General features: G+C 32.3%; 2 protein-coding genes across 6 annotated transcripts; both read left to right on the top strand.

Annotated features, from left to right (window-relative positions):
* The first annotated feature begins 172 nt into the window (after window positions 1-172).
* On the top strand, window positions 173-13,363 carry LOC136996940 (cGMP-dependent protein kinase 1-like). 4 transcript variants are annotated; one of them, XM_067350409.1, is made up of 14 exons: window positions 174-832; window positions 8,369-8,520; window positions 8,584-8,652; window positions 8,818-9,107; window positions 9,206-9,348; window positions 9,480-9,617; window positions 9,813-9,991; window positions 10,075-10,316; window positions 10,711-11,034; window positions 11,354-11,585; window positions 11,691-11,797; window positions 11,890-12,129; window positions 12,390-12,456; window positions 12,579-13,363. In XM_067350409.1, the coding sequence occupies exons 2-14, from the start codon at window positions 8,413-8,415 to the stop codon at window positions 12,672-12,674; spliced, it is 2,235 nt and encodes a 744-aa protein (XP_067206510.1). In that variant the 5' UTR covers window positions 174-832; window positions 8,369-8,412; the 3' UTR covers window positions 12,675-13,363. The 4 variants fall into 4 exon arrangements, with proteins under 4 accessions (XP_067206513.1, XP_067206510.1, XP_067206511.1 ...); XM_067350410.1 differs by lacking the exon at window positions 174-832 and adding an exon at window positions 2,913-3,094; XM_067350411.1 differs by lacking the exon at window positions 174-832 and adding an exon at window positions 7,668-7,820.
* A 516-nt stretch (window positions 13,364-13,879) lies between these two features.
* LOC105673851 (cGMP-dependent protein kinase, isozyme 1) lies at window positions 13,880-19,521 on the top strand. Of its 2 annotated transcripts, XM_012369790.2 has the most exons (12): window positions 13,880-13,967; window positions 14,360-14,574; window positions 14,947-15,089; window positions 15,280-15,417; window positions 15,560-15,729; window positions 15,976-16,220; window positions 16,854-17,168; window positions 17,302-17,533; window positions 17,726-17,832; window positions 17,938-18,177; window positions 18,395-18,461; window positions 18,752-19,521. In XM_012369790.2, exons 2-12 carry the CDS (start codon window positions 14,381-14,383, stop codon window positions 18,845-18,847), a joined length of 1,947 nt encoding a protein of 648 aa, XP_012225213.1. In that variant the 5' UTR covers window positions 13,880-13,967; window positions 14,360-14,380; the 3' UTR covers window positions 18,848-19,521. The 2 variants fall into 2 exon arrangements, with proteins under 2 accessions (XP_012225213.1, XP_012225214.1); XM_012369791.2 differs by lacking the exon at window positions 13,880-13,967 and having other exon boundaries at window positions 14,400-14,522.
* Window positions 19,522-19,849: the final 328 nt, after the last annotated feature.

Below are 19,849 nucleotides of genomic sequence, written 5' to 3'. Positions count from 1 at the left end.
GTAAGCAAGAAAAATCATCCAGTTTTACATTAACATTTTTAATGTCCAATCATACCTGAACGTATTGCGACGCCCGGTATATCGCGCGGATAAGAGAGTGTAAAACGATCATAATTACCAATACCCCCACGTCGTCGACCGTATCTACCGCCGCGGAAAACGTGAGAGTGTTTTTCTGTTAGTGGCATCGAGGCTGGCCCGCCGATAGCACTAAAGTTTCGCCTATCAGCGCTCCTCGTCTAACGATCGGCGGACCAGTGGCGTGGACCGATAAGCCTTTACACTCGCGGAGTACAATATCGAGGAAAAAAACCTAAGCAAAGTAAATTTTACTGATATAGTTACCGTCCATTATCGTGCGAGAATGTAGCATTCACCGAACGGACGTGACGAGTAAATTAATCAAGACTATATTAACTCGGCGTGAACTTTCGATCATCGAATCGATTTGCAAGAAAATAAAAAAAATATATTCTCTCTCCGTCGAAGATAATTCGCAATTGCGAAACAACTATGATAATTATTGGTGAGCCTTCAATTTGGCGATTAATTGATCTTTCGACATTCGAGCCTCGTGACATTGACATTCGAATCGCGAATACTTAGACTCAAGTGATTATTGAAAATTTGTTCGGCTCAACAAACGCAGTGACGAACGAGAGAGCAATTCGTGGAGATGAAGCGATTCAACTGCAAGAATGTAACCGCAATCACGTTCTAGAGTGCGATCTTTTCAGAGTGGAACATTCACTTTTCATCGTACATCGGCAAAACGAAAAAATAATCGGCAGCGTGGAACGAAACGGAACCGAGGGATCGTAAAATTGACAAGGTGAGTAGATTTCCGGCAAATTAACTACACGTACGTTATCAGTAGATTTTTGCCACGCGGCGATCTCGAAAACGCGGAGGCGTAAGAGGTTTCATTTAAGTCAACATCATGTTATCTTCGCGTTCGACACGTAAAAATACATAACAAACCTTTAAAATATCACTAATTTTTGTTGCAATAGTGAATACGATGAAATTTAACAATCTCGAAATTAAAATTTAGAGAAATTAATTTATAACTACTACAACTGGAATAAACTGCGACTTTTAGAGTCTGTTTTTATTATTATATTAATATTGTAATGTGCAAATTTCATAATAATTTTAATAACATTAATTAATTAATAATACTTTTTAACTCGACTTATAACATTTGGTAAAACGACGTGATCCAAAGATTTCAATACATGCAGCAGAAATTAAATCAATTAAATATTTCTGGTATTATCAAAGAGATAACGCGAGCAAATATGATAATTATTTTCATTGGTTGGTGTCGCAAGACTTCAGATGTAAAAAACAAAGTAAAGTGTCATTTTAAGTGTCATTATAGTAGCGAATATTCCACCACGTAAATCCGAATAAAATGAGAGCTATTCACTTTGTCAAATAATATTAGTAGGACAGCGATCATTGATAAAAAGAAAAATATATATCTCATTCCATCAAATCATGAAGATAGCGAAGAAATGCAGTCACTCAAATAAACAAACAATAATTGAAATATTTGCAAGCGGATAAATCTCAGTTGCAAGAAAAAAATGATAATACTAGAGCAAGTAAAGCCGCACTCGAGAACATGTTATAATTGTTAAAAAAGCTAAAATATGAGTAGAATGGACACGATAAAGGCAACAGATTCATGATAAAAGATCACTGATAAGACTGCAAGAAAATAGACATCTGTTGAGTTAGTAAACGAAGAAATTCATTTTCTGAGATTTCTGAGTATCAATAGATAAGAACGTCGACTTTAACACTTGCTGGAAAATAAATATGTCTCGAATATAACTCTAAAAGGTAAGAATAGCGACAATACTATAATATCTTCAAACAAGACGATAATAATCGATAAACTTTGGGTGTTCGTTTCAATGTGCCGCCGATGACTTATTTTTAATCGTCGCTGGCACACGTCTAAAATTCGAAACGCCGTCGGATCGGATATCACGTATCCTGATTACAACTTTATCGGTATAATAAAAATTTCGACACGTGCGGCTTTCGGTTATCAATGCGAGAATGCAAACCGGAGAACATTGCTGAGTCAGTAAAATCTGTGCGTCAGCACATAGAGAGATTCAAAGAAAATTACTATTTCGTATTCAAGTTTCTAGTCTCGAAAGCGTGATAAATTTCTGCGTGTAATGGAACCAACCAACGTAAATCAACGTAGAAGAATGCCTATAAATATTCATTTATTAATGTAAAAAAATACGTAAAAGAGAAGAGAGAGAGTGAGAGAGAATTATCATACAGAATTACCGTTTCTAATTCTCGAGCTTCTCCATAACATTATCATAATTTAAATTATAATAAATATTAATAAATAAGATATTATGATAATAATATTAACAAAATAGGTCAATATTATTTGCAATTTTTACAAGACATTTTTTCATCTAGAAAATAATATTGTTTAAAAAGAAATACTAAATAAAAAGAAATATTAAATATGCATATTATTTAATAAAATTCAGTATTTTGTTCCAATTTAAATTATAAACGTTTTGTTTAACAAAACAAAATAATGTTTCCAATAATTCTGGCAAATTTATATATAACAAATTTTTTTTAAATTTTAGTTATTTTTGACGCTCTATTTTTAACTCACTTTATAAAAGATTGAGCAAGCAGATCGTAATGTTGCTGGTCAACAGGAAAAATATATTTCTCCCGAGGATTACTGCCGGAGAGCCGAATTCGACAAAGAGCGCGAAGGTGGCTTTATTAATGAAAAGAGAATAGACTTATTAGATAAGATGCTCGCGCGCCGCGTATACCTGCCTGTTGACACTGCCCGTCGCCGCTCTTGTTATCGGCTAGATAAGATTTCTGCGTCTTTGTCGAACTTGAGGTATCAGTCGAATGCGCGAATTCGCACGGTGCAGCACCGTCGTCGCGACGGAAAAAGCGAAGAATTTACGTTTCCGAATCGCGCAAACATAATCTTCCGCGAGGTCGGTATCTTTCCGTCCCACGGACGCCTCTCGGCGCAGGATTTTCGACACATCTCGAAACATTTCGAACGTCAACCTGAGGGGTGAGTCCCGAAAAGCGATAGCTGACAAGTGTGTGTTTTCGGTCAGGTTTGTTTTATTAATGCAACAAAAGAGGGATTAACGTATTTAATTCCTAGTATGTGTTCATTTTTCCGCGCAAGACGTTATCTAGCGGAAACATCAATTTGTGTTCTCGATATCGTCTGCGACTGATAAATTTCAAGATCGGTCTTGCATTCCGTGATGCATAATCAGAGGAAAAACAGTCGGGCGATAAGATCTTCATCGTTTCATCAGTGTCACGACGAGATAAATGTTAGATTGTTAAGTAACTTGATCGTATCATTTTATAGTATAACCGAAGTTTTCTTGCAAAAAAAATACATTGTGATCAACATTCTCTCTCAGATTTCTCGAAAAAAAAATCTATTATTATAATCTTAAAACAACTGAATGTGATATCAATTACAGAAGAAAATTTCAATTACATTTAGAAAAACAATCACACATCTCATTATATTTATTAAAAATTTATAAAGTTACTTGATAACTGTTTCCTTTTGTTGTTATATTTACATCACTAATTGAAATTATATTTTAATTTTTTATCATTATGCTGATATTTGTCTCGCACACAAAGAAGTTGAGAGAACCGCTTAAAAGCAGCTGTTGAGCGATGAATCGGGAATAATCGCCAAAGAAGGCACAAAAGATAGCTATTCTTCGGAAAACAAACGTGCGTGTAATTTACACGTGTGTAGCTCTTAGGAGGATTAATTATAGCTATATACACATATGCGTGGATGAAGTTAATTAACCTCGGTTGCCGGCACAGTTGATTAAACGCGTAATAAAGAGGCGTCTATACGTAAGTGATGTTACAAAAAACAATATTGCCGTAATTGTCCGCGACTTAAAATGTACACGCAGACCTCTCGGCAAATATATCGATAAAACATCGGGCAGCGCTCGACACGTATTTTCTGCTTGCTCTCTGTACGTTAATTGCCGTGCGTTAATACTATATATAGACCGCTATATTATTCTCGCATCGTGTTATAAAATGTTTACAAAGCGTAAAAATATCATATGAAGTAACAGAACACGAGACTCGTAATTATGCGCACAGATATCAAGAAGATATCCTTGTGTAATTTTTAGAAGGCAAAACTGTAGAATGTACAAAAAAGGAACGAGTTTTGGAATCTGGTTGGAATTTGGACTTTTTTTCTCATTGCATATAAAAAGACATTTACATTTTGAAAGCTTGACTTTTCAGTGTACAGTTGCATTCCTAATAAATAAGTTTATCGTTAAATATCTGCAACAAAGAATTTTGGGATACCAAATTTTAGGATTACAAATGAACGGAATTATGTTTAACGTTAAGTTATCAATCAAAATATAATATATTCAATCAAATCAAATTGAATATATGTATATTAAGAATAATAAAATAGTGAAAAAAGTTAGAAAAATCTGTCACATTTTTATTCAGAACAAATTCGAATCGAATTGAAATTCGCCAATAAATAATCGTGCATCGAGCTGGAGTTAAAAAAAATTTTTTTAACGGTTATAAAACCCACAATGCGTTATCGTCCAGAAACAATACGTTGGATCGTTTAAAAAGACACAATAGCCGTATTTCTTTTGAAATTCAACGAGGCTCATAAAAATCACTATTATTTATCCTCGTTATGGCATCGGCGTTTTCGTAACCGCGATGACACGCGTGCTCGCTCGCATATCGCCCGTGCATTTTCCGTCTGGAAATCCACACCGTGTGCGCATTGTGCAACAGATTACGATATCATTATGCCGTTGCCGTCGAGTTTCCGCAACTTGTGACCTCGCGATTTTTACATAAACAACAGCAAAAGCGAAACAAAAGTGTCGTGCGATGCGCCGAGCGCATCGTTTCTCATTAAGCCACGAACTGCAATTATCCTCAAGATCCTAATACTGTGCCGTTAACGAGGCGCCTTCGCCATTGCAGAAACAGGAAATGTCATTTCGCATAAAGCGTATGGCGATGCAGTTACGGTGTCATTGCCAACTGACCACTGTTTCGATTCTCAATTTTCCTCGTCGTACATATTTTTCTCTTCAAAGCATATAAAAAATTGAATTTTACACAACATAGTGTATGAGCATAAATCTATTATACTGTGATACAAAACGCAAAGAATAAATAAAAACAATAAATGAACAAATAAAATTGAATCTGATGAACGACTTTTGTATAAAAGAAACTAATTATAGCACTAATTATCTTATTAATAATTATTATTTTTAATAAAAATCAATATTATATAAGTATTTTTTAATTTAAATAATTAAAATCAAACTTTGGCGATATTCCTGTTTTGGAAATTTTTATGTATAGAAAAAATTAAACGCTATATTTATTTATAATATCATAAACAATAAATAATTATTTAAACTAATCTTACTTATCTACTTATATAAATATATTTATACATTGGCATAAATTTGTCAACAGATAAATTTCACGGCCACCACTTGTTCAGTTAAATACTTTACAACTTGCACTATCACGCTATAAATTTTTCTTATCAGCAAAACTGTAGCAAAACTATCGTTCTCTGTAAAAGTTTTCTACGTTATGAGACGATATACTTCTTTCAGTTGCTTTCACGTTTGTTGTTATGTAAAAGTCGCCCAATTAATTCGCACATTACGCGATACCGGAAGCGGGTAAAGCTTTCTTATCGTTTATTTTCGAAGGCGATGGAAAAACGAGCGATCTGCCCGCGCAAATAATGAACAGCGATGGTATCGCCTTGTTAATTATGGTTATATAATTTTCATAATTCGTTACGCAGTGGGATCTCACGCGAGTATAAATTCAATTACTTCGCAACGACGCAACCATATTTGATACAATTTCCTAATCACATACGTAGAGCGGGAAAAACGATAAAAAACTTTAACAAAAGAACTCTCTGGTAGAAAAGTCACTTAATTAATCAACTAACCGCAAAGTTTATCATGCACGTCAAGGCGCGCTATAATTAACGTTTGGACAATCGTCTCTACCGTATGTTTAATCAAATATCGTTATCATGCTCCTGATATAGTACATACAATCCGATACGAGTCGACCTTGCGTCTCGTAACGAGGCCATGCATCATTATAGAATTTGTGCAATGCTTTGCGTTAAAATTGTACCTATCACTAATTTTGTATTTTGTATTTTCTTTATTTACTCGTATAATCGTATTTTATTTAAAAACTGTGATGATATTTTAATAACGATGTTATTAATATTTTGTTTAATGAATTGTCGCAAAATTTTATGATAAGCAAGAATTGCACATGTTTTGATAATTAAATAAAGCAAACTTGATGTGGCAAACAGAATCATATTTCTTCTCGACAATTTAATCCATTTTTCTTTAACATGTTTAAAAATTTTAGCAAAAAAATTTCACAAGTACAAAAAATCAATAACACAGTTTTTTTCTAAATTAATCTCGAGTCGGCTTTATCTTTTAGTTAAAAGAATATTTGCGAAGATTTAAGAAGAATGTGAAAATTCTAAGAATCTCAGAAAGATAGTTTAATCCAGTGTTGATAGAAGAAAAGTCATTCTACGGTGATATCGCAAAAACTAACAATAACCGATATAAAACTTTTAAAACATCGCGGATAATGGGCGTACTAAAATTATCATCGTACTAAAAAATGTCACCTCGAGATTCCTACGCTGTTTGCATATTAGTGATAAACACAGCGACTCTTGCGATTCTCGTTAAACAATGCTCGAGAGAAGATTAGAAGAGAATAAATACAATATCACGCGCATCTTACGAATGATTCCAATAAAAGCGGCTGTAAACCGCTGAATCACAATCGCGACAAAATCAACAGCAAAGTGATGGCGCGATGTGTAGCCTGGATTATCAAAACGTCGCGCAAGATATGTACGGACCTTGTCACCGTTCTTTTCTGAAGAAGCTTTATTGATACAATTATGCTTTAACTCTTCAAAAATGATAAAAAAAAACCAAGATTGTGCTTGCAACCTGGCAATTTTTATAACTGTTTTTATATACAAGATAAACTATTTAACTTTATACAATATTTCGAACAATCCAGGGATTAATAGCTTAAATTGTATTAATAATTTATAAGTTGTAAAAGTTTATGTTATTAATTGCATCTATTTGTCAATCTAAATTTTTTAGATGCATTAGTTTTATTTAAAGAAAATTTGTAATTAAAATTAATTTAAGCTGGTTTGGAAACAGAAGCCAAATCTGTCACAAGAAATGGTTGAAAATTTTTTTTCTTAGTAAATTTTTATACATAAAATAGATTTGTAGGTCACCGTGAGCTCGTGTAGTGTTTTTTTTTTCCTCCAGAAAAAAGTGTCATAGTCGCGAAAAGCTTAACAAAGAAGAAAGGATGATCAGGCTGGGTGAAGTCGAGAATATTCTCATCATGAATATGTGCTAATGTATTGTGACGTCAAGGTACAATATATCACGTGCACCAAACACCATTAGCATAAGCATGTGACTGGTGCTGGAAGCAATCGACTCGCGCAGAGACCGCATAGTCGTATGAAAACTGTGTGTCACAAAAAATGTAATAGCTGTACAATGAGAGTAACGTAACCCGAGAGAACCGAAGCATTCAACAAAGGCATTGAATGCTGATCATGAGTGACCTCCGCGTTAAACGATATCGAAGAACAATTACCTGTTAAGTGAACGCTATGGAAAAGAAAACGTGACGTGAGTGAGTGAGTGATAATCGAGCGACTATTCTAGCGCGACACTCAATTATGATCATTTGCCTAATTAAATTGTTTAGAAAGAAGCGAGAGACCGTTATTAACAAGATATAGTTGGGATTTTTGACGAATAAAATTATGCATACCTCAGATCAGAAATTGAATTAATTGTTTCATCCTTTATTTAATTTCATTAATTGATTAAATTAATTATTTGATGTAAAAATGATTATGTGAGAAAGGCTTTAAATTTTGACAAATAAATAGGAAAATTCTTCTATAGAAATTATCTTTTGCAATTATCATTCTACGACACGATTATATTAATATATTAAAATGTCGCTCAACTTTTCAGCTTTTGCTACGCATGATATATTTCATTAGAGTTTTTGTATAAAAAGAAATTAATTTCTATCCTGCTTGTTTTTCCTGCATACGGTTTCTTATTTTAATTTAAAATATATAAATATATATATTTCCTTTTTAATACAATAATTCAAGCTTTCGTGCTGCTACTTAAAATAAATACTGAAAGAATTTTCTTTTCAGGCGTCAAAAGAATTTGTTTTGGACATGCGTTGGAAGAAGATAATATGAAGTTCTCGTGCTTCCCGAGAGCCATCCTCGGGCAGAGGGGTAGCATCAATCTCACCTCTCTGCCAAACCACGAGGAATCTAGCAACATTACCACTTCGAGCGAGGTAAGTTTTAATTTCTCGATTACTCCCGTTCGAACAAAGATTAAGTCGTCCGAATATTTTCAGAATGGGAACGCGAGGCAGGGAATTGCCAGGTACAAGCAATACGGTGAACTAGATTTGCCACATGGCGTTGTAAGTCCTATTATCGATCTATTAATCGATCTATTAATGAATCGTTCATCATTAAACGAGCCTACAACTTCATATTTAAAAAATCTTTCATTCAAAATTAAAAAATTTCTCTTTCACAAAAGGATAAGACAGTTTTTAATCATTGTCTCCTATCGTTTCAATTAGATACGTCCGTTTTCCGATACTTTGCCCTCCGTAACTATAAATGGCGTCGGTCCGTCATCGTACTCGCAGCGTACGTCGCCCGTAGAGCCCGTAACACCGCCATCGCCGTCTGAGGCCAATCATGTCAATCATGTTTCCGTAAACAAAAACAATCAAGAACAACCTAAATTAGAAAATACTGCTGCTGCGAACAGTGGCGAGCAACATATGAACAATCCAAGAGGTGGTGTTATCGGAAGAACGCCGACGCCACCTTCGGCACCGACGCCCATGTACGAAAAGGATGCCAGGTGATTAGAATATTAATATAATATTAGAATTAATAACATATAATCAAAATTAACCCGAAAAAAAAATAGAACTTAATTGTTGCTTTCTTTATTCGTAGGAGTGCGAGGCAAATTAAAAGGGCCATTTTGGAAAACGAATTTCTAGGTAATCTTGAAGAGAATCAAGTAGAGGCGCTCGTCTCCGCTATGTATCCGAAACAAATTATCGCTAATACTTTGGTTATCCGAGAAGGTGACATGGGTATGTGTTCACATGCAAATTTTATAAATACCATTGTTATAACATCAAAATTATTACTAATGCTTTCCACGACTGTTATAAAAAATTGTAATATGTATAATTATAACTTTGCACACATGTATCGTTTACAGGCTCGCACTTGTACGTATCAGCGGAGGGAGATTTTGAGATTTATGAGGGAAACAAATTCCAAAGAAGCTTCGGACCAGGAATCGCGTTTGGAGAAATCGCTCTATTATACAACACAAAGAGACTTCGATCCATCAGCGGTAATATATAAAAAATAAATTAATTTTGAAAAAAATATCTCGCTTAAGATTCTATATGAAACTATTTCTCAATTTCTTATGAAGTGATTAATCAGTAATTAATAATATTATCAAACACTGCCATAACATAGATTTATAGATCATAAAATTATTAATAAATTTTTACTTTTTAAACTAATAATGGCCCGGTTTCAGTGAAAAACAGCGGAAAAGTATGGGTGCTAGACAGATCTGTATTTCTCACTATAATGATGAAAACGGCTCAAGAACAGCTGGAGGGCAACATTCGCTTCCTCCAACGCGTTTCTGTTCTCCAGAAACTCCCCGAACCCAAGGATCATGTGCTCGCGAAAATATCCGACCTCATAAGAATAGTAAATAAAAACATTGCCTAATGTTGTCACCGCTCAGTTCATAATACGACATAGAAGAGTGTCACAATAATGTTTGCGCGCAGGAGTTCTTCCCGGCTGAGGCGAAAATACTGCGGCAGGGCGAAAAGGGCGAGAAATTTTACATAATAAGCGGCGGCAACGTGCGGATTACCAAGGATACCGAGTATGGAGGCGAAGAGGAGCTAGTAGTCCTCGGCAAGGGAGATTATTTTGGCGAATTGGCCCTCTACGACGACGGAGGAGAACGACGTGCCAATGCAATTGCGCTTGCGCCTGGCGTCGAATGCTTGACGTTAGACAGAACGTGAGTTACAGTTACAGAATGTGAAAAGTTAAAAACACACATGTTTCTAGCGTGAGCGTGTTTTTTCTATACCTGTGCGATCGAAACAAACTCTCAAAGTGCTTTCCAGTTGAATCTCGAGAACGTGATTCTCCAATATATTTAATATTCCTAAAATAATAGAGAAAATCGTTTGTAATTTGTATTAAATATTATGAGTGTTTTACGTGAAGATGGACAACATGATACAATTTTATCATATATTTATACGGTATGCTTGAAAATTTAAGATCGCGGTGTTGGTACAAATATTCGTTTGTTCACACCAAAAAATTTAATTATCAAATAACGATGGGTTTTAGGAATTTTTGTGTTGATTACTTCGAAATATTATAATAATTAAAGAAATTATCAGGTCTTTCCTGAACTATCTGGGGAGTCTCGACGAAATCCGCAACAAGGACTGGTTGGCGGAGTACGAAAAACAAAAGCGTTCATTGACTCCGAAGAAGTGGACGAATGAGTACGCAAAGTTGACTTTGGCCGATCTCGAAACAAGGGGAACGTTAGGAGTGGGTGGATTCGGTCGTGTCGAATTGGTCACTCTGAAATCTGATCCAAATAAGAGCTTTGCTTTGAAGAAACTTAAGAAGAAGGTTATGGTTGACCAGCAACAGCAAGAACACGTGTTGAACGAAAAATACATTATGCAAGCCTGCGACTCGCCATTTATATGCAAGTAAGTAAAGATGTCTAACAAGATTCAGTGTTAGAATTTTAAGATGTAGTATTCAAATATTATATATAATAAACTCAAAAAATATAATCTTGCGATTGCTTCCTGAAAGATTGATACGCTTATTGTTAAAATAATATAATAAATAGTTTTTTTCACATCTTTCACAATTTAACATATTCTTACGATTACATAAAAATAATAGAAAAAAAGTAAATTGACACGAAGCATTTTCCCGATAAATTTCATAAAAACTAGGAAAATTTTTAAATAAATCGTAAAATATTACAGTTGAAACAAAATTATAATTTTATATTTCTAGGCTTTACCAGACATACAAGGACAGCAAGTATGTCTATTTCCTAATGGAAGTATGCCTCGGTGGAGACGTATGGACGACTCTACAAAAAAGACGCTACTTTGACGACACCACCGCACGATTCATGGTCGGCTGTGTAGTAGAAGCCCTTGATCATCTTCACTCGTTAAATATCGTGTACCGAGATCTCAAACCGGAGAATCTTATGCTCGACACGCGCGGCTATTTGAAACTGGTGGGAGTTATTCGTTAAAATCGCTCAAAAAAAATTATACTAAATTATTTGAATCACTATCATGGCTCATGATAAATTTTATAAACATATAATTTTTCTTTTTAGGTGGATTTTGGTTTTAGTAAAAAAATTGGTCCAGCCAAAACATGGACTTTTGCCGGCACACCCGAGTATGTCGCACCAGAAATTATTTTGAATAAAGGACACGATAGGTAAGAAATTTGAATCTTTTTACATCTATCATTTAATTATTACTCTGCAAGTTTTTTTATATGTTTTTATTTTTATTTCGTAATTTTGTCAGGGCGGTGGATTATTGGGCCCTCGGCATTTTAACGCACGAGCTTCTCATCGGTAAGCCACCTTTCCGCGGATCCGATCACTTGACGACTTACAACAAGATCCTGAAGGGCATCGATATGGTCGGTGTATCGAACATCGTCAATAAAAACGCCAGTAATCTCATTAAAAAACTACTCCGTTTGAGTCCCTCGGAACGACTGGGCTATCAGCGAAACGGGATACAGGACATTCGCGATCACAAGTAAGTGTTGAAAAAATTCCAAAGGAAAGAAACAACAATGCAAATTAAAAAGAAATTTTTTGAATAGAAATTCGTTTAACAAAATTGATCTAATTTCTTCAAATATTTTATATATTAATAAATATTTTAAACTAACGTTTTTATGAAACTTGTAAAATTTTGAATGTTTCATGTATATATGTATAATACAGAGAAAGAGCGGCACGTGTTATAATAATGTAGAATAACAAATATAATTCCTATTTCTATTTTGTGAACAGATGGTTTTCCGGATTCAACTGGCAAGCACTTCAAAGATTAGCTTTACCGGCTCCCATTGTACCTACGGTACGTTTATCAATATTATGCTATAATCTAATAAACTTTCACAGCTAATCAAGCAATATTCCGTTCTATATTTTACGGAAAAATATTATGTATAGAAATTCAATTTATTCGTATGCTTTTAGGTACGTCATCAACTCGACACACGATACTTTGAAAGATACCCACCGGACCGCGATATTCCACCAGACGAATTTTCCGGTTGGGACATCGAATTCTGAAGCTAAATTATCTCTAAATTATCTCTACGACGGAGTTGAATAATAGATATAAAGATAACATTTTGAACACGATCTTTATGCTATTGTTATAAAAGAAATACGTTTCTTGCAATCATTGTGAAAGATGTTCTTTTACTAAACTGTCATCAAATATCAGTTGAACGAATTTGCTAATAATAATTTGCTACACTTTTGTCAGCTAGTTGGCAAATTATTTCATTACAAAATTTTTATATAAAGCCTAAAATTATTTGAAGCTCCTCGCAACATTAATTAACAATGTTTTTAACTTACTCACATAATCGATTAAGATTCTTTAACTTTTAACAGGCGAATCACTCGAATATAGAAAATAATTCGCTGATATAAGAAATTACTTCTTCATAAGCAATCACTGAGATTCCGGTGTATCTCGACGAAAGATGCATATACGTATTCTGTACTCTATTTTGTATTTTTAAAAAAATGTTAATTGTACGATATTAATATTGTATCTTGTATAATATTTTTTCTGACCAGAACGAGAACCTTAAGTTGTAAGTGAGGCATTTTATTAGACCGGTTTGATCGTACGAATCAGAATATAGTTTTAAGGTGTATGTATTACAATATATAACAATATATTGTTATATATTCTAATATATAACAATATGTTATATACGTTTGCAAATAAATAATTTTATAACTAATTATAATTAATTACTAATGCACCGAGCATTAAATTTTCTCCTATTCTTAATTCCTAATATTTTTTAATGTTCGTAAACAACTCAGTTTTCTTTGAAATAAAAATATATAACATTATTTAAATAGAGAGAAAGAGAGAGAAAAAGAGGGAACATTATTACTATAAAACACTGTTTCAATTAACACGTATAATAATTTTCACTCCTTTCATACTTTTTTTCATTTATTTCAGCATTTTCAACAAACGCAATTAAATGTTATCGCGGATTTATAGATTTGTATTGCTGACGCACACTATTGTTACTATAAAACACTAATCCCCCGCATATAAATATATGTATAACAACACGTCATATCATCTGCACAAAGATCACTTTCCGGATTTAATCACTTTGCAATATTATCGACCTTATCAAACTGATGATTTTGTCAACAATAATAAAAATTGCACTAGCCTTTATAAATCGCTGTGGCAACTAACGTTCGCTATCCATCGCAGATAAGATCTGTCATAAATTCTGCAATTGAATCGACCAGTCAGTCGTTCGCTGTTATCCAATGTAACGCAACGCAGAAAATTCTTATTGAATTATTCTATTTGACCAGGTAAGTTCGCGAATTTTAACAAAAAAATAGATTTTAATCCAGACAAATACTTTGTTCACAATTTTTGTTATTGTAAGGTGAATCATCACTCGTTATTTAACATGTATAATGATTTTCTCTCCTTTCAAACTTAATTTATTCAAATTGTGTTTAGTTTAAATTATATTTTTGTATTATAAAATGTGCTAAAATTTTTCTATAAAAAGAAAAATATTTCTTTGCAATAAAAAATGCCAAAATTGCATCAACTGTTAAGCAATATAACAGGAAAGTTACGTAATATGATAAAAAAATGAATCACAAAAATAATTTTAAAAATATCAGCGTAAAGAGATATTTTTAAATAAATATAGGTCTCGGCAAAAACATAATGATGTAATAATTGATTGCAGACGAATGTATAATAAGATAAAATGCATGCACTCTGTTTGCGAAAGATCTTTGGCAATGGCAGTGGCAGTGTTAATCTAATTCGAAATGATAAAAGTTACGATATCCAAAAAGAAAACGAGTTTTATCGGCTTTTGACCCATCAACGTAAGCGTGGTGTTATGGGTGAGATCGACGTGTCAGTAACCGAAATCCCGCACTTCGACAAGAATACAGAGTACAGAATCTATTACGTAAAACTTATAATAATCTTGGCGCGATTTCATATATAATTGCAAAATTTAATGCTTTTCTAAACATTTATAAAAATCTAAAACTCAAAAAATAAATTCTAATTAATTTTCCTAAATTTTTGACATCAACATAAGTTTTTATTTTTTCAAAATTCTAAAAAATAAATTTCAAAGTTCAAAAAATTAAATTTATTTGCAGGATTTTTTTTCTTTCAAATTATAAGAATTTTAAGATATAAATTATAAGAATAAGAGTTTAATTGAACGGAATTCTCTCTCTCTTTCTCAAATTCAAAATAAATTCAATCACTACAAGTGTAAAGTTTCCAATTAAAATTTTGCGGCATACTTTATAGAACGCGAAAACTAATTAAAACTGCTATTCGAGACAACAAATTTCTGGGAGATCTCGATGAATCTCGTCTCGAGGAACTTATTTCGGCTATGTATCCGAAAAAAATTAAAGGGCAAACACGACTTATCTCCCAAGGTGAAACAGGTGAGTTACGACTAATAAAAAATTCTTTTAATTTCAAGAGTCTTTCTATTTGCCAGTTTCTAAATGTTGGAATCAGTTAAAACAAACGAAATCTCGTGAAATAAATAGAAAAAATCACAACTGGCATAATTAATGCATATTAATGCATTTTAAGAATACACACTTTATTTTCTGCGATATTTTGTAACAGGGTCTCACTTGTACGTGTCGGCAAGTGGAATCTTTGAGATTAATGTGAATAACGTATCTTATGGCAGTTTCGGACCTGGCGTCGCTTTTGGAGAATTGGCATTGTTATACAACACGAAAAGATCATCCTCGATTGATGGTATCGAAAAGAAAAACTAATATTAACTATTTATTTTTTCAATCATCTATACGCGCATTTTTCTCAAAGCTAAAGATATTTATATTAATAGAATGCGTACTGCATTTTTCGCGTTTTTTAATTTGGAAAATACTTAATTTAGCGCAAACAGATGGGCAAATTTGGGTCCTAGATCGCAAGGTTTTTCAAGCAATAATGCAGAGAACTGATGAAGAATCTACGCAGTATAATATACAAGTTCTCCGTCGTCTTTCTGTGTTACAAACATTTCCCGAGGAAGTTCTTCTAAAAATGTCCGATTTGATAACTGTTGTACGTAAAACACTACATACATAATCGTGCGTAATTATTGTTCTTTTAATTTACATTTTTGTATAGACCCTGATTTTTCTAAAAAAATTTAAAATTAAATTTAAATTTAAAAAATGTTACTCAATTTTTTACTTAATAGAAAAATAGTTCGAATAATATTACAAAAATATTAAATATTGTAAAAGAAATCTGAAAAACGTTATGGCAAACTACTTAAAAAGGTCAATGTAAATATTATTACGTCAGGAATTTTATTGCTCTCATTCATACATCATACGCGAAGGAGATCCAGGAGATAAATTTTTCATAATACATGGCGGTAGCGTCAGAATCACGAAACTCAACCCATACGGAATAGAAGAGGAATTGACAGTACTTGAAAAGGGCGATTATTTTGGTGAGAAAGCGCTGTACGATAACGGCGATACTAAACGACAAGCTAGTGCTATTGCTCTACCGCCTGGAACCGAATGCTTCACAATCGATAGGGAGTATGTCACATTTTAACAATCTTAATCAATTCATTTAGTAAAAATTAAAATTTGTTTCATATTCCGCTACTTTGTCTTTTAAAATTTTTTTACTATTAACTGTCGCACATACGCATACGTTTTGTGCGTGATCACAATTACGATAAATCCGCCGCACTTTGCCCTAATTTATCCATTTATATTATAATTATTATATATAAATTTTATTAATTTAATTCATCTCAAATTCTTTTCCTTTTTTTGATTACATCACATTAGACTAAAGAAAGCTCAAAATTGAACAGAAACATTTCGTAATTTGATACTATATGACATTTTTGCATCCCGATATTTACACTTAGTTTTTATAACCTTTCTTTCGTTGTTTATTTTACTATTAAATATAGAACAAAAAATAATAAATTAAATTTATTTTTTTGAAATTTAATCGATCACAAACATTGATGAAATTTATCTAGAAAACATAAGATAAGAATGATAAAATTAAATACTACATTAAGAATGATAAAATTGAATAAAAAATTATATTAAAATTCTTTTTATTATCTTTTAGAACTTAAACTAAAATTATGTAGATAAAAAGTAAAAAATAATTTTAGTCAAGTGTATTTGTATTTTGTTCAACTAACTCAGATCCTTCCTGAACTATCTCGGCGGGATAGAATCGATCCGCAATAAGGATTGGCAAGTCTACCAGCATTCAACAATCACCGCGGATATCTGGGATTACAAGTTTCGCGATTTAGCCCTTTCAGACTTGGAAGTTATTGGAACTATAGGCGCCGGTGGTTACGGTAGAGTAGAATTGGTAATCGTGAGATCAATGCCAAACATTAGCTTCGCCAGAAAAAAAGTGCGCAAGAAGATGATCACGCAGAAAGGATACCAGAAATTAATCTACAACGAAAAGCAGAACCTGAGATTGTGCAACTCTCCTTTCATTTGCAAGTTAGTAAAATTATTTATTTACGAATCTTTTGCATTTGCTAATATATTAATTTATAATATTATAGATATTATAAATTATTTCATTGTTGATTCTTGGAATATCTAGAAACTATTATATTTGTAATTAATATAGATTACACAGGACATTCAAAGACAACAAATATCTTTACTTCCTGATGGAAGCATGCCTTGGCGGTGATCTACGAACAGTTTTACACAGAACAGGTCGATTCAATAATCCGACTGCCCAATTTATCGTTGCTTGCATTCTGGAAGCGCTCGATTATCTTCACACGCTCGGTATTGTTTACAGGGATTTGAAACCAGAGAATATCATGATTGCCAATAACGGTTATATTAAAATCGTACGTTTTAATAACTGTTAGACTTAGCAAAATCAGTCAACATAAATATTTTTCACCGAAAATTATCTTTTCAAACAGATTAATTAAAAAAATTAAGAAATTGTAAAATCTTAACATTCTACATATTGTAATTAAATAATCTACGTTATAATTAAAATGTAATGGTGGATTCTATTCTAATTTTTGCTACAGACCGATCTTGGCTCTAGTAAAATGATAGGTGCTTACAAGACAAAGACTTTCGTAGGGACGCCCGAATATTTAGCGCCGGAGATTATTCAAGTTAAAGGTTACAACAGGTACCGTTGAACTTTACAATTTCTTTTTATCAGATATTCCAAATAATATTTATAAAAAGAATTATTCCGATTTCAAACAACATTTCTTTGTTTTTGAATCTAAAGAGCCGTGGATTATTGGGCCCTGGGAATCTTAATATATGAACTACTTCTCGCCCGAACACCTTTCCAGGACAGAAACGACATAGAAGTATGTGAAAAAATTCTAAGAGGCTTCGATGACGTGCCTATACCGAGTACAGTCAAAAACAGCGCAAAAAATCTTATGCGGCGTCTACTTCAGTTTAACCCGACAAAAAGACTCGGTTACTTGCGAAATGGCGCAATGGATGTGCGAAATCATAAGTAAGTATTGCATAAATTTTCTTGCAAATTATATTTAAAAAATTTATTAAAAATTCAAAACTTGTTTAATTATATAGAATCATGATTTTATTTAATTTATCCGAATGTACGTTTTTATTAACAGTTACTGTTCTTTGTCTCTATTGCTATTTATGGGTAATTATATCAAATTATTTGATTGTAAAAAATATTATTAATTTGTTAATTATTAATTTAGATGGTTTCATAATTTTGATTGGAAGTCACTACAAAATCAGACAATGATCGCTCCTTTACACCCATCGGTGAGTGAAATTATTTTAGATTTAATAAAACAAATAAAATATAAGATTCAACAAATATTTCATTGCAGAAGAAAATCATTTTTTATATAAATTATCTCAGAGAAAATAAAAATCAATAAAATAGCAGTGCTAAACCCAAGTTTTTAAACTGTAAAATCTAAAAGTTTTGTTTGGAAATTTATCTTTAACATTTATTGTATTAACATATAAGATGTTAATAATATAAGAAATTTCAAGATTTTACATTTTAATATAAAAAAGCTATATTTTATTTTTACTTTCTTGTTTAGATAAGAAGCCATTATGACATAAAAAATTTTGACACATATTCTCAGGATCGTGAGCCAGTATTGAACGACTTCTCTGATTGGGATATTAATTTTTAATTATAATAATCTAATAAGAACAATAATTATACGCAACAACAATACTAAAAGAAGACTCAAAAAGTCTTTATACTCGATAAAGTATAAGATTATTGAGTATATATTTATATATACTTTATTTCGATATTTCAGTTCAATTAACGTGAACAATAGCGTTAATTAAAACACAAAGAAAAATGTATTAATGTAAACTGCTGAAATATTAGTCGATGTCTATTGTTAATCAGAAATACTTATAATTCACTTATAATAATTATGCATTATTTATTTTTTTGAGCATAAATAATTATGCTGTATAGCAGTATAACGAAGTAAAAAATATATCAATACCTTCATTATGATTATTTCAGATCAGAAAGAAATTGTATCGAAGCTAATCTGAATTTAAGATTCTTAAATTTGACGATATTTGACACATGGATTATAAAATATATATAATAAATAATAGAAAAATAAGATAAAAAATATATACGATATATGATATTAATAAATAATATATCAGATAACCAAATAAAGTCATGCGGTTTTTCAATGTCATCATTTCAACGAAATATACGTAAGCACAATTGCTTCTTCATTTCACTTCGAGATCAGCAGTTCTGCCGGAGTGGCATTTATAAACTTGTATCTCGTTGAAAAAAGACTGTACTGAATAAAACACTTTTATTCATTTATCACGAACAATTCAATTTTACCTTCAAAATCCGCAAATATTTGTGGTTATCCGATTATATATAATAATAATAAAAAAAGAATTTCTGTTTTACTTACCTTATTGTCATAGAAATTGCTTGTCTCGTGCCAGTATTTACTCTGCAAAAAGATTTAAAAATTCACAAAAAATTTAATAAAATACTATTTTGTAAAGTTATGGATTCGCAATCTGTGAAATATAGGTTATATATTTGTAACATCAATGTTCCGCGCAAATGCAGCAAGTTGATGCATTGAACGTACCAATATGATCCGATGTAATCGAGGATACTAAGTCTCAAAAGATTC

This window comes from Linepithema humile, chromosome 2, assembly GCF_040581485.1.
Source record: "Linepithema humile isolate Giens D197 chromosome 2, Lhum_UNIL_v1.0, whole genome shotgun sequence".
In the NCBI taxonomy this organism is placed as follows: domain Eukaryota; kingdom Metazoa; phylum Arthropoda; class Insecta; order Hymenoptera; family Formicidae; genus Linepithema; species Linepithema humile.
This window is presented reverse-complemented; position numbering and strand designations above follow the sequence as displayed.

What these genes read in the sequence shown, in the direction of transcription:
- LOC136996940 (XM_067350409.1), top strand. Translation starts at nt 8,413, where the DNA reads ATGAAGTTCTCGTGCTTCCCGAGAGCCATCCTCGGGCAGAGGGGTAGC. An exon ending in TAGATTTGCCACATGGCGTT is followed by an intron (nt 8,653 to 8,817) that starts GTAAGTCCTATT and finishes CGTTTCAATTAG; the next exon opens with ATACGTCCGTTTTCCGATAC. An exon ending in GACTCGCCATTTATATGCAA is followed by an intron (nt 11,035 to 11,353) that starts GTAAGTAAAGAT and finishes TTATATTTCTAG; the next exon opens with GCTTTACCAGACATACAAGG.
- LOC105673851 (XM_012369790.2), top strand. Translation starts at nt 14,381, where the DNA reads ATGCATGCACTCTGTTTGCGAAAGATCTTTGGCAATGGCAGTGGCAGT. An exon ending in TGTCCGATTTGATAACTGTT is followed by an intron (nt 15,730 to 15,975) that starts GTACGTAAAACA and finishes TTATTACGTCAG; the next exon opens with GAATTTTATTGCTCTCATTC. An exon ending in ATAACGGTTATATTAAAATC is followed by an intron (nt 17,534 to 17,725) that starts GTACGTTTTAAT and finishes TTTTTGCTACAG; the next exon opens with ACCGATCTTGGCTCTAGTAA.